The sequence below is a fragment of the Aethalodelphis obliquidens genome, unplaced genomic scaffold (assembly GCF_003676395.1).
Source record: "Aethalodelphis obliquidens isolate GAN/ISIS:26980383/991018 unplaced genomic scaffold, ASM367639v1 scaffold14, whole genome shotgun sequence".
Classification (NCBI taxonomy): domain Eukaryota; kingdom Metazoa; phylum Chordata; class Mammalia; order Artiodactyla; family Delphinidae; genus Aethalodelphis; species Aethalodelphis obliquidens.
Genome location: NW_020837958.1, coordinates 32,913,002 through 32,925,132, shown reverse-complemented (window position 1 = coordinate 32,925,132; position 12,131 = coordinate 32,913,002). Strand labels below are relative to the sequence as shown.

General features: G+C 45.9%; 1 protein-coding gene across 1 annotated transcript in view; it reads left to right on the top strand.

The window, feature by feature from the left end:
* PARVA (parvin alpha) overlaps nucleotides 1–12,131 on the top strand; it is a 181,791-nt gene that overhangs the window by 100,430 nt on the left and 69,230 nt on the right. The window contains exons 4-5 of the mRNA XM_027115356.1: nucleotides 21–91; nucleotides 2,874–2,976. Of these exons, the coding sequence (XP_026971157.1) occupies nucleotides 21–91; nucleotides 2,874–2,976 (174 nt within the window). The remainder of the gene's footprint in view (nucleotides 1–20; nucleotides 92–2,873; nucleotides 2,977–12,131) is intronic.

Here is a 12,131-nt window from a genome sequence, read left to right as displayed (position 1 = left end):
ACTGTCTTTTCTTTTTAAAGAGGAGAACGAAGTGCGAACAATGGTGGATCCCAACTCACGCAGCGACCCCAAACTTCAAGAACTGATAAAGGTAAGAGGAAGTTAGAAGGGGCTTCAGGTGCCTCCCAGACTCAACAGGTGTTTCTAGACCACCCACGCTGTGCAGGCGCCACATGAGCCACTGCGGAGAGAATAGAAAGGCGTGGTAGTCCCTGCCCACAGGCAGCTCGTGGTCCAGTAGGTGGACATCTACAAGGTAACAGAAGTGGGACATGACAAGTGCCCAACGAATGGTGTTGACCATAAGCACTGGAGAAGTTAGCTCAAATCAGTTCCCATTTGCCAGGATCCTAGAGCTCACACAGTCCTTTCACCACTCTTCTCAAGGTCCCTCAGAAGCACCCTGTGAAGTAAGATCTAGTATCACCCCCATTTTACATATGAGGAAACTGAGACTCAGGAAAGCCAGATGGTTTGTTTATGGTCGCAGCTGAGTGGAGGAGATGAGGTTCAAACAGAAATGAATGAGATGAAATGAAATACTGTGCGTAATGTACTTGGCACAGTGGCTGACACATGGTCACCCTCAAAAAATGTTCATTTCATCCCCCTTCTGATTCCTCGTCCCGTGTCTGTCTTCTTCAGCTTCTTCAAGCTGCACTTAGAACAAAACGGCACTGGGTGCCAGAGTGATTCGTTCATAATGCACATCTGAATATATCGTTTTCCTGTTCAAAACCCGTATGTAGTTTCCTAAGAAGTGCACGTTGAAGCCCACAGTCCTGGGGGTGGTGTTTGAGCCTCCATGTCTAGCTGCCTCTTTAACCTCAGATCATCCCTGCCTGACAACACAAGGACACCAGATCTGTTCGGCTTGACTCCCCGTACACACCTGCTCACCGTGCTTGCTTCGGCACTGCCACCACCAGGCCTTTGGTCATGCAGCCCCTGCCCCCAGGGGCTCTACCTGCTCTTCACCTGAAGCCAAAGTTGGGTCACGTCCTGCAGGAAGCTTTCTCTAAACCCCAGGGCGTCTCTCAGCCCCTCTGTGTGCTGGTTCATGCATTTAGTTCTGTCACTGTAGTCACCACATGGCGTTACAACTACTCACGTACTTCTCTGTCTCCTTCACTAAATGGTGAGCTGCTTGGGGTTAAAGATTGTCTCTTTTTTTCATCATGGTACTCCCAGGATCCAGCACAGAGTATGACATACAGCGGGTGTTAATAAATGCTGGGTGGATAGATGTTGGATGGATGGTTGAGGGAGAGAGGGAGGGAGTGGGAAGGAAGGTAGGGGAAGGGGAAGAGAGGGGAGGGAAGGAGGGAGGAAGGGAAAAAGGAAGCTCCTGCCTTAGGACAGTAGAACAATGTGCTTTGAAGGCACAGGGCTACAGCCAGGGATGGAAACCTAGCCCAGCTCCCACCTGTGTTGTAAAGGCAACTACTTCTGCCGAGTCAAAGAAGTCAAACACAAAAGATGATGTTCCTTATAGGTGAAATGGTCGAAAAGGCAAAACTGTAGTGGTTGCCTGAGGCCTGTGATCAGGTGAGGGGACGGAGCACAAAGAAACCAAAGGAACCTTCTTAGGGCTAGGGAACTGTTCCGTGTCTTGATGGTGGTGGTGGTTACACAACCGTGTACAGTGACCAAAACTCATCAAACTGTGTACTTAAAATTAATTTTATTTTATATGAATAATATCTTCATAAGCAAAACAAGAGGTTAAAATTAAAAAGGCAATGGCCTTGTGCAAACTTCAGTTTCCTTACCTGATGCTACCTGCCCCTCGGGTGTTGTGTGGATTAATTGGGTGAGACATCACCTGGAATGCCTCTGCTGGATGCCTGGTGCATGGAGGACTCTCAGGGAATGACGGGGGCTAAGTTACAGACAAGGCAGGAGACTGCACAGCCCCACTGAGAGGGAGCCTGGTGCAGGGAGGAGAACATGTGCTTTGGAGTGAGGTGGACAAGAGTCCGATTCCTGTCTCCGCTCACGGTTAGCTCTGTCCTTGGGCAGATATGTTTACTTCTGTGTTTGATTTCCCCTCCTGAACACAGTAACCACCTGGCCAGATGTCACAACGGGAGAGTGCTTTATTTATGAATAAAATCTGCCCTTACTGACCGTTTGGTCCTTGCCGCATGTAATTTTTTCTTTTTCTTTTTTTTTTTTTTTGGCTACTCTGCACGGCATGCGGGATCTTAGTTCCCCGACCAGGGATCGAACCCATGCCCCCTGCAGTGGAAGCGCAGAGTCCTAACCACTGGACCACCAGGGAATTCCTGTAATTCTTTTCTACCACTTAGTGTGGGAGGTATCTTCAACTTCAGTTATAGAGGTGGGGAATCCGAGGCTCAGAGCAGATAACTTGCTTGCCTTAGATTCATAGGTCACAGAGGTACACACGCAGAGGTCCATGGATGACAGAGGTACACACACACACACACACACACACACACACACACAGAGATGTCCATAGATCCCAGAGATGCGCAAATTAATTAGTAGGTAAAGTGGGGTTTTCAACCTCAGTTTGCATAACTCGAAAGCCCATACTCTTGCCGGTACAAAACCACACAGCCAAGCACTGTGCAAACGTTGCTTGCCATTCGGGGAAGGAATGGTAGCGGCCAGAGGTATTAGCAGAGACACTGGTACCATCAGCACTAGAAGAGCTCATACCTGAAAGTTAACAGGGCCGCTGCGGTTCCCACTTACAGCTACTTGTCCACATACTGGGCCATTTGGATAGTTTTGTTCCTTTCAAAATCTGAAGTTCATTTAAATTTTAACTGTCCAGGATGAGAAAGCTGTTCTATAAGAAAATACCCCATGACTCTTCTCTTATTCTCTCTCTCTCTGTGTAGGTATTAATTGACTGGATTAATGATGTTTTGGTTGGAGAAAGAATCATTGTGAAAGACCTGGCTGAAGATTTATACGATGGCCAAGTCCTGCAGAAGCTTTTTGGTAAGAGGAGAGTTGAATATTGCAGTGGATGTCTTTAATCTCCTAGTTGTTCTCCGTTCGCAGCAGTCCACCTGGAATGGAGTAGGAATGGGTCCTGTGTGGGATGACAGATCAGTTAGATGTCCTCTTGGAATGTTTTACATGAATGCATTGCACAGGGAGTCTTTGTGACCAGATGGGGCTACTCCCCCTCACAGACGAGAGTCATCAGCATGGAAAGACTCCGCTGTACACTGGAATACATGCCTCGCCCTCTCCAGAAAATTGTGCTTCTGTGACCTCTGTAGGTCTATTTACATGTGTGTGGAGATGCATGTATGTTTTCGTGTACCTCTCTCCTATGGACCTGTGTGTTTGTGTGTGTATGTGTACCTCTGTGATCTCTGGCCCTGTGTGTCTGTGTGTGTGTGCGCGCGTGTGCGTGTGTGTTCCTCTGCGTATCTCTCTCTAGGTTGGCGCAAGTATGCGGAAGTATGTGCTTTATGATGCTTGGCCCCTGTGTGTCTCCAGGTAACTTGCATCTGGAAGGGTATGTGTCCCTGTATCCATTCATACCTGTGGTGTGAAAGTGTGGAGGAGGCGGGGACGGGAGACTTCAGGGTGAGGTTGGTGATGAAAGGACAGATTCAACTTGACTAGATTTGGACTACCCCTCTCTGTGCCCCACTTTCTCTCATCCTAACCACTGCCCCAAGTTCTAGACTTTCATTCTTAGCTGCCCACTCCACTCGGCACCTCTACCTGCGTGCACCTCAGCTGAGCTCATCCACTTTCCTGAAGATGTTCCTGCCCCTCCGAGTGACTAGAACCCCGTCCCCTCTTCCTTGCCCCCCCATGGCTGTGGGGCGGGGCGGGGGGGTCTCCAAGGTCCGTATCTTACTCAGAATTCTCTCCCGCATTCCTCCTCCCTGCATTTTTCACTTGTCTGAACTGTTGAAACAATTTCCCAGCTCACCTCTTTGCTTCCCATCTCACCTCCTCCAACCCGTTCCCCACACAGCTAGCTGAGGAATCTTTTTTAATTGCAAGTCTCATCTTGCCAGTACTCACTCTCCCCTACCTGTGGGACAAAGTCCAGGCCTATTAGTACAACATTCAAAACACTTCATCCTCCGATCCCCAGCTGTCTTGTCAGCCTCCCCTCTGACCACTCACACACGTGGCTCATGCCATGGAAAGTGCTTAGAGTAGCACCTGATGCACAGTGAGCGCCCAGTCAGTGTCTTTCGTCATTTCATTGCTGGTTTTGTTACGTTTATGAACACCATCACCACGTTATGACATACGTCGGGCATATTCACACCTCTCTACTTTTGCACTTGCTGTTCCTTCTGCCTCTAGGGCCTTTCTTCCTCCTTTATCCACCGAGGCAAACCATTATTGCTCATCTTTCCAATCTCTACAGTCAACTGAGCACGCCTCCCTCTAATACCCCTCACAACCCAGTCACATCTGGAAGGGACAGTCATGCTGTCGTCTGTGTTCCCTCAGAAATAGATACACACACATGTATACATAACATGCAGGTCTTTATTACATGGACACACGTGTGTACATAACATACGTGCCTTTGTTATATAGATACACATAGACATATACATAACATACATGCCTTTGTTATATAGATACACAGACGTATACATAACATAATGCTTTATTATATAGACACACACAGACATGTATACATAATATACATGGCTTTATTATTATAGGATATTCCATGTTGTTTGTAGCTGTTTATGTAAGTGTATGTGGGCTTCTCAAGGAAAGGAACCTTTTCGCATTTATTTATCCAGTCTTCTCCAGTACTAACATGTTGCCCAGCACTTAATCAATGTATATTGAATGAATGAATGAATCATATAAAATCTAGTAATTTCTAGGAAGCTAAGCTGATTCAGTACTCAAATGTCAATATTAATGAGTGTTCATATCTAAAGACTTGTAAACGCAGCTGAACACGGAGAGGAATGAAACATCTTTGGCACATGCGGATGTGAAAAAGCCGTGAGCCTCACTGAGCATCTCTCCTAGTGACTGTAGCTTTTAACCCCGCCAGCAAATTTCTAGTTGGGATCTGAAACTGTCTGGAAGTGTTCTACGCTGGGCTTTGAAAGCAGGGGTGGAACATGGCTGTGCAGTGATGGAACGTGGTCATGAGCAATCTCACCTCCGGGAATGGTTACAAAACTGTCCAGCGTCATCCGTGCCGCCCCACGTCAGGCATCAAGTACAGTCAGGTTAGATCATCTCAGATCTCAATGTTCATGTTGAAAATGTCAACTTAAGTGTAGAACCGTTGTAGGTCTAAGGCTAGACGTACACACTCAAAAGCTACAGGCAGAGTACCCAGTGGAGAGAACTAGTTTGCGGTTGAAAATATGTGTCAGGAGCTCCTGGGAGGAACCAGTCTGGAGACGGGCTTTTGGGTGACCCCTCTGACCTCGAGTTCCCCTCTGACTATTTTTCTTTCTTCTTTCCCAGCCAGGTTTCTCAGGATAATGTTTGGCACTCCCTGTTCTGCTTTCCCACCACTAAGTATTCAGTCCTTAGGTACAGGCTGGGTGCCACGACCTACCCATCAACTTTTCCTTCCCAGGTCCCCAGTGTCAACTGAGAGCTCTTCTTACGTGGTGGCATTTGACACTACTGAACACCTCACCCCCCCACCCCAGCCTGACGGTTTCTGTGACGGGTCCTCTTCCGCCTCTGACACCCACTTCTCAGTCCTCCTCATCTGTTCTTCTTTCCGTAATGGTTGGGGTTCCTCCACCTTCCATCCTTGGCCCCCTTCTCTTTTTGTTTCATACCCTCTTCCTGGGTGATTTCATCCACACCTATAGTTTCAGCCATCAGCTATATGATCACCATTCTCAGGTCTCTATCTCTGGAACGGCTTTCGCTTTGAAGCTGTAAGTAAGGTTATCTTGTACCTGCCCACCTGGCTGTCACACAGGCACCTATAACCAGCCTGCCCCAAACTGAGCTTATCTTCCTCCTCCCCAAGTCCAATCTGTTTTCCACCTTGAGGAATGCTATTATGACCACAGATGACAAACCTGGGGGTCATCGTGGATAGCTCTTTCTTCTTCCTTCATATTCTGTTAGTCACAGTTCTGACAACTGTGTTCCCATATGTGTGTGTGTGTGTCAAACCGTCCCATTTCTTAATCAGTTAGTACACGTGCAGCGCTTGGAAAAGTGCCTGGCTCACTGTGTGCTAGGTCAGGGTTGGCTTTCAAAAACTTTTCCAGCCCCACTGCTTCCTCCTTAGCTCAGAACCTCATCATTTGTCTTAACTTCTCTGGCTCCAAAATCCTTTTCTCACATTAAGCTGTTTCCTGCCTTGGTAGCACTCTGAAGTTCTCCCAGATGGTCTTTATATTTCACTATTTGTCTTAACACTTAAACCCATAGCCCATTTGTCAATGTTTCTTTAAAACTTTTTTATTTTGAACTAATTTTATTTATTTATTTAATTTATTATTTTTTTAAATGTTATTTATTTTTGGCTGCGTTGGGTCTTCTTTGCTGTGTGTGGGCTTTCTCTAGTACCTGCGAGCAGGGGCTATTCTTCGTTGCGGTGCACAGGTTTCTCATTGCAGAGCTTCTCTTGTTGTGGAGCACGGGCTCTAGGCATGCGGGCTTCAGTAGTTGTGACACATGGGCTCAGTAGTCGTGGCTCATGATCTCTAGAGCGCAGGCTCAGTAGTTGTGGCACATGGGCTTAGCTGCTCCGCGGCATGTGAGATTTTCCCAGACCAGGGCTCGAACCTGTGTCCGCTGTATTGGCAGGCGGATTCTTAACCACTGCGCCACCAGGGAAGCCCCCTGAACTAATTTTAGACTTATAGTAGAGCTGCAGAGACAGTACAGAGAGTTCCTGTCTCCCCTTACTCAGCTTCCTCTAATGTTAGCATCTTACCAACCATAGGGCAAGCATCAAAACTAAGAAATTAACCTTGGGCTTCCAAGGTGATATGTTTTGGGGAAGGACCCCACGGAGCTGATGTGTCCTCAGGGCATCATATCAGGGCAGACACGATGTTAACATGTCTTATCACTGCTGATGTTAACATTGACCACTCGGTTAAGTTGGTGTCCGCCAGATTCCTTCACTGTAAAGTTGCTATTTTTCTCTTTGTTATTAATTTATTTGTGGGGAGATACTTTAAGACTTTGCAAATATCTTGCTTCTCCTTCCACTCCTTCCACTAATTGTAATTGGTGGAGCATGTCTGCCAGTTATTACTGTGGTGGCCTAGTGGAGGTTTTCTATTTTTCTAGTTTCCTATTCCTTCCACATTTATTAACTGGAAGTCTTCTGTAAGGAAAAGTTGTCTCTTGTCCCCCATTTACTTATTTATTTACATCAGTATGGATACAAAGATACTTATTATACTTTAGTTTATCATCAATGTTATCATTATTCATGTTTTGCTCATATACTTCCCCCTTTGACCACTAGGAGCTCTTTCAGGTTGGCTCCTGGGCACTTCCTGGACGTGCTGCCCCATATTTTTTCTTCTTAGCACTTCTTTACTTTCTCATATCATAAGATGCTCCAGGCTTATCTTGTATTTCACTTTTACTCTGGGCCTAGAATCAACTACTTCTTCAAGGAGCCCCAGTTTCTTTTATTAGAGAATGGTGCTTAGAAATCAGTATCTGGGCATATTACTTGGTGTTTTTAACTGGCTACCTGTCACACAGATAAACATCCGTGTGTAGGTACGGTACTATTACCTGGTGGTACTAAGATGAAGCAGGCATGATCATTTCCAGAAATTCAGCTTCAAATTGTACTGGGGCTGGGCATGGAGAGTAGGAGGGGGCTGAGTTTGGGATTAGTAAACTAACTATGAAATACTGGCATTTAGAAAAAAATTAAAATGGCATAGCGACCTTCAGGAGTCCAGATATGCCGAGTCACATCTCGGGAGCAGGATATGGACCTGGAATCCGGGAAGCCATGCTGATGACATCACGGCACAAGGACTCAACCCAGAAATGAGCAAGATGCCAAGGCAGGGATCTCTGGGCCAGAGGTGCGTGCGTGTTATTGTTATGGTGAAATTCTGAATAGTTGAGCGTCCCTGAGATGACAGGTGGACTGTCTGGCTGGGTGCTCTCTGATCTTGAGCTCTGAGAGGGCGGCGTCATACCTGCTGCTCCTCTGTGTGGCCAGATGCTACTTGCTCAGCATCAGTGCCCAGTCTCCTTGCCCTTCTGAGTCCCTAGGCAAGTCTGGGAAATTCTTCTGGTGCAGCCTCCCCCAGGTCCTCCTTTCTGAGCTGCCTAGCCCAGCTGCCCACTGCGGCCTCTGTTCTCTGCATCTTCCCTCTTGCGCGGGCAGCATATCTGAGTTGAGGTTTTCCTGAAAGCAGATGCTGAAACAAGGACTTGCGTGGAGGAAGTTTATGTGACGGGTGATCTTAGAAAGTACAGGTGGTCAAGTGGGGAATGGAAGAGAGGAAGAGAGAGACACCATTAAGGATGCATTCATGAGGATGACAGCTCTGTTTGCAACCAGGGCCCAGGGCTGAGAAACCAGGTGACACCACCCCTCAAAATCCCCCTACTCAGGACAGGGAGCAGGGACGTTTATCCTATGGCTCCCATCACTGTGTGCTTGAGGATTGTGTAGGAATTAAGAACCCCTGGACTGTACTCCTGCTAGAGAAGGCGAGCGCTTCAGGGCCGGAGATAGCTGCCTGCCGTGGCAGGTGAATGCTGGGAGCTCAGGGAAGGGGCGTCAGCGTCATCCAGGAAGACCAGAGGGTGCAACTCCTACTTTAAGGACTGCTCCTCCCAACACTGGCCATTTCTCTGTACCATTGGTGTCACCGCCTGGGAAAAGTCAGATGCTGGCCACTTTGGCCTGCCTCTTTATGGTGCCCACCCCCATCCTCTCATGACAATGGCTCCAGCCCTTTCCACACCTCAGAACACAAACTCCCCACCCCCAAGAATGAAGAGGAAGTTTTTCCCTAGCCCCTGACAGAAATTCACCTCATCTTTTATCCCAGGATTAGCCTCTTCTCAGGGCGACTGATAGATGCAATATCCTCACTTCCCCCGGGTATTCTTTTAGCCCAGTGCACCAATAAGTGGGGTAAAAGTCCCAGAATGGTTCGAAGTTGGGACACATTTCCCAGCGTCTCAGCTTACAGGTGCATCCATGGTCACCTTGCTGTATTTGCATCGCCAACATCACATCCCCTAGGCGGTAGATGTGACTAAGTGAGAAAGGCAGGAGGCAGGGGATTCTAGGGAAATGCCTATCCCGGGTCATCATTTCATTTGACCATGGGCTGCTGCCTGTTTCCTATTGAGGTTTCCTGACTTGGGACAGCTCTGCAATTTGCCTTATGGCATGTTAGATTCCCCTGATCCTAATCTTTGAACATGTGTGTGTAACTGGGAACAGAAAAGGCCTTTTCTGAGGGATGGAAGTCATAAGGCTCTCCCTTCTGGTTTTCGCAATAACATATGACTGAAACAGGGTGTCTTCTTGGGGCATGAGACTAGGAAGGGTCCCTTGGACATAAAGGTTCTGCAGGAGGGTTTTTTGTTTTGTGTTGGGTATGTGTGTGTGTTTCTTTTTCGCTGGTAGACCCTAAAGAGTACATCTTACACTGACCTTAATCTAATCAATTAATATTCGTCAAGCAATAGCCATTTAATTTGCTATGTCCTACTGCTGACCCTAAAGAGTACATCTTACACTGACCTTAATCTAATCAATTAATATTCGTCAAGCAATAGCCATTTAATTTGCTATGTCCTACTGCTGAGTTTAGGGATACGGACGTAAATACATCACAGCGCCGCCTTTAGGTAACTCACAACCTGTACTATGAAGGGCTGTGGGCTGTCAAGTTGAAGATTTGGAAAGGCATCATGAAAGAGGTGGCATTTTGAATCAGGCCTTCTGGAAGGAGCAGAATTTCAGCCAGATGAAGGAGGAGAAGAACATTCTAGTAAAAAATGTTGCTGGTAAGCACCTGTGGATTTCGGTGTGAGTGGAGAGTGTTATAGAGACAGGAGCACATGGGTAGGTGACCATCAGCATTGGTTGAGTGGGGTGTGGGGCTAACAAAGAAGATGGGAACCAGCACCCAGACCTTGGTTTCTAACTCCAGTCTCCAGTAATAGAAACCAGGGCATACAGATGAGCCTGGAGCATCTTGCAGTGCCAAAAAGAGGCACTAGGGGAAGAAAGTATATCTGCGGGGCAGCATGTTGAAAGTGTTCAGGGCCCATCTGAGAGAGCTCCCAATGGCTAAAGGTGGAAATTTGAGCCAGAAGATGAGTAACAATAATGTTGGATTATAACCCAAAGTCTAAAATAAATATCCTTAAGTCCATATTGATATCAATAAATAGCTGAATAAATAAATGAGGGAGAAGAGACAAATCTTCTTTACAGAGTAATTTCAAATAAGTTATTGATTTATAACTCCTTCAAGGAAGTAGAAGTTAACTCCCCATCCCTGATGTGGACTGGATCTAGTGACTGGCTTCCAATGATTAGTGTATGGAGTGGAGGAACCTCGTACAGACACTACTTTGGCCAAATCAAAGTTAGCATCACCGTTGATAAGTCACGTTGATAGCATGTGCCCTTGATAGGATGCAATTAAAAGGGCACTTCACCTCTGTGGTCTTCCTCTCCAAAATCCCCAGTCTAACCATGAGAAAAATATAGGAAAAACCCAGTACTCTTCAAAACTGTCAAGGTCTTGAAAAACCAGACATCTCTGAAAAAATGATCCTAGAACAGAGGACATGAGGCAGGTAATGATGAATAGGTGTGAACGGAAAAAGGATGTTAAGGAAAAACTAGTGAAACCCAAATAAATATGGAGTTTAGTTAATAGTCATGTACTAATGTCAGTTCATTAGTTGTGACAGATGTACTGTAGTAATGTAAGAGGTTAACAATAGGTGAACCTGGATTTAGGATATGTAGGAACTATCTGAACTGCCATTTCAGCTTTTCTATAAATCTAAAAACCATTCTAAAACAAGAAATTTGTTTAAAGAAATAAGATGAGCTTACATTATAGAGGACCTTGCAGTAAAAATTTTAGACTATATGCAGTGCCCAGTGGTAACTGCTGATGGCTTGTGAGCAAAACACCATGATCAGAAATAGGAGCAGCAGGAGGGTTGCTCAGAGGCAGTAGAGGAAACACCAGCAAAGCATCCTTTTATCAGATAATAAGGGTGTCGAACTAGAGGAGTGGCAGTATAGATGGGGAGAAGCTTTAAGAGAACCTAGTGATGTAGGGAATGAGCAGCTGAAGTAAACCAGGCTGACCCTAAGTGATGGATGTTAAATAGGGATGATTCCATGAGTCCCTGGAAGAGCAGCATCTTGAAGGGTTTGGTCATATTGGTTTTGAGAGTCGCTTCCCTACACCCAAAAAAGTACTTAGGCTGAAGTAGCAGCTATGCTAAAATTGAAAGAGGAATGAAGAGAAAGATAGGAGATCTGAGTTCCAATCCTGGTTCTGCCACTAAAACATTTCTCTGCAGCTCAGGTCACTCTTCTGTAAAACCAGGAAGATGGCCTATGCAACTGTACAGCTGAGTGGTTCAGTACAGCACTCACTAACCACATGTAGCTATTAAAAGTAATTAAAATTAAAAATTCCTTTACTTAGTCACACCAGCTACATTTCAAATGCTCCCTAGCCAAATGTGTCTAGTGGCCACCATATTGAATGGTGCAGAAATGAGCATTTCCATCATAGCAGAAAGTTGTTTTGGACAGCACTGCCCTAGGTACTGCTATGATAGCCACTGTTTCTAAGATAATTGAAGATAATGTATACTGGTATTCTTAAGCTGGACGAGACATTTTCTGGTCTCTGAAAAACTCAAAAGCTGGATGAAATTCTTTTTATTCTTATTCTTTTATTTATAAGTAGTAGAGAAGCTCTAGAGTGTGTTACTAAGTAAAAAAAGTATGGTACAGTACTGTGTGTATATATATGTCACTGTGCGTGTGCATTAAGAGACACATCTAACAATTGAGTATATAAAGAATATCTCTGGTAAGTCACAATAAACTCTCTATGGTGTGGAACTAGGGAACTTGGGACTGCAATGGGAAGAGGGGACTTAATTCTCACAGCTTGAAGTTT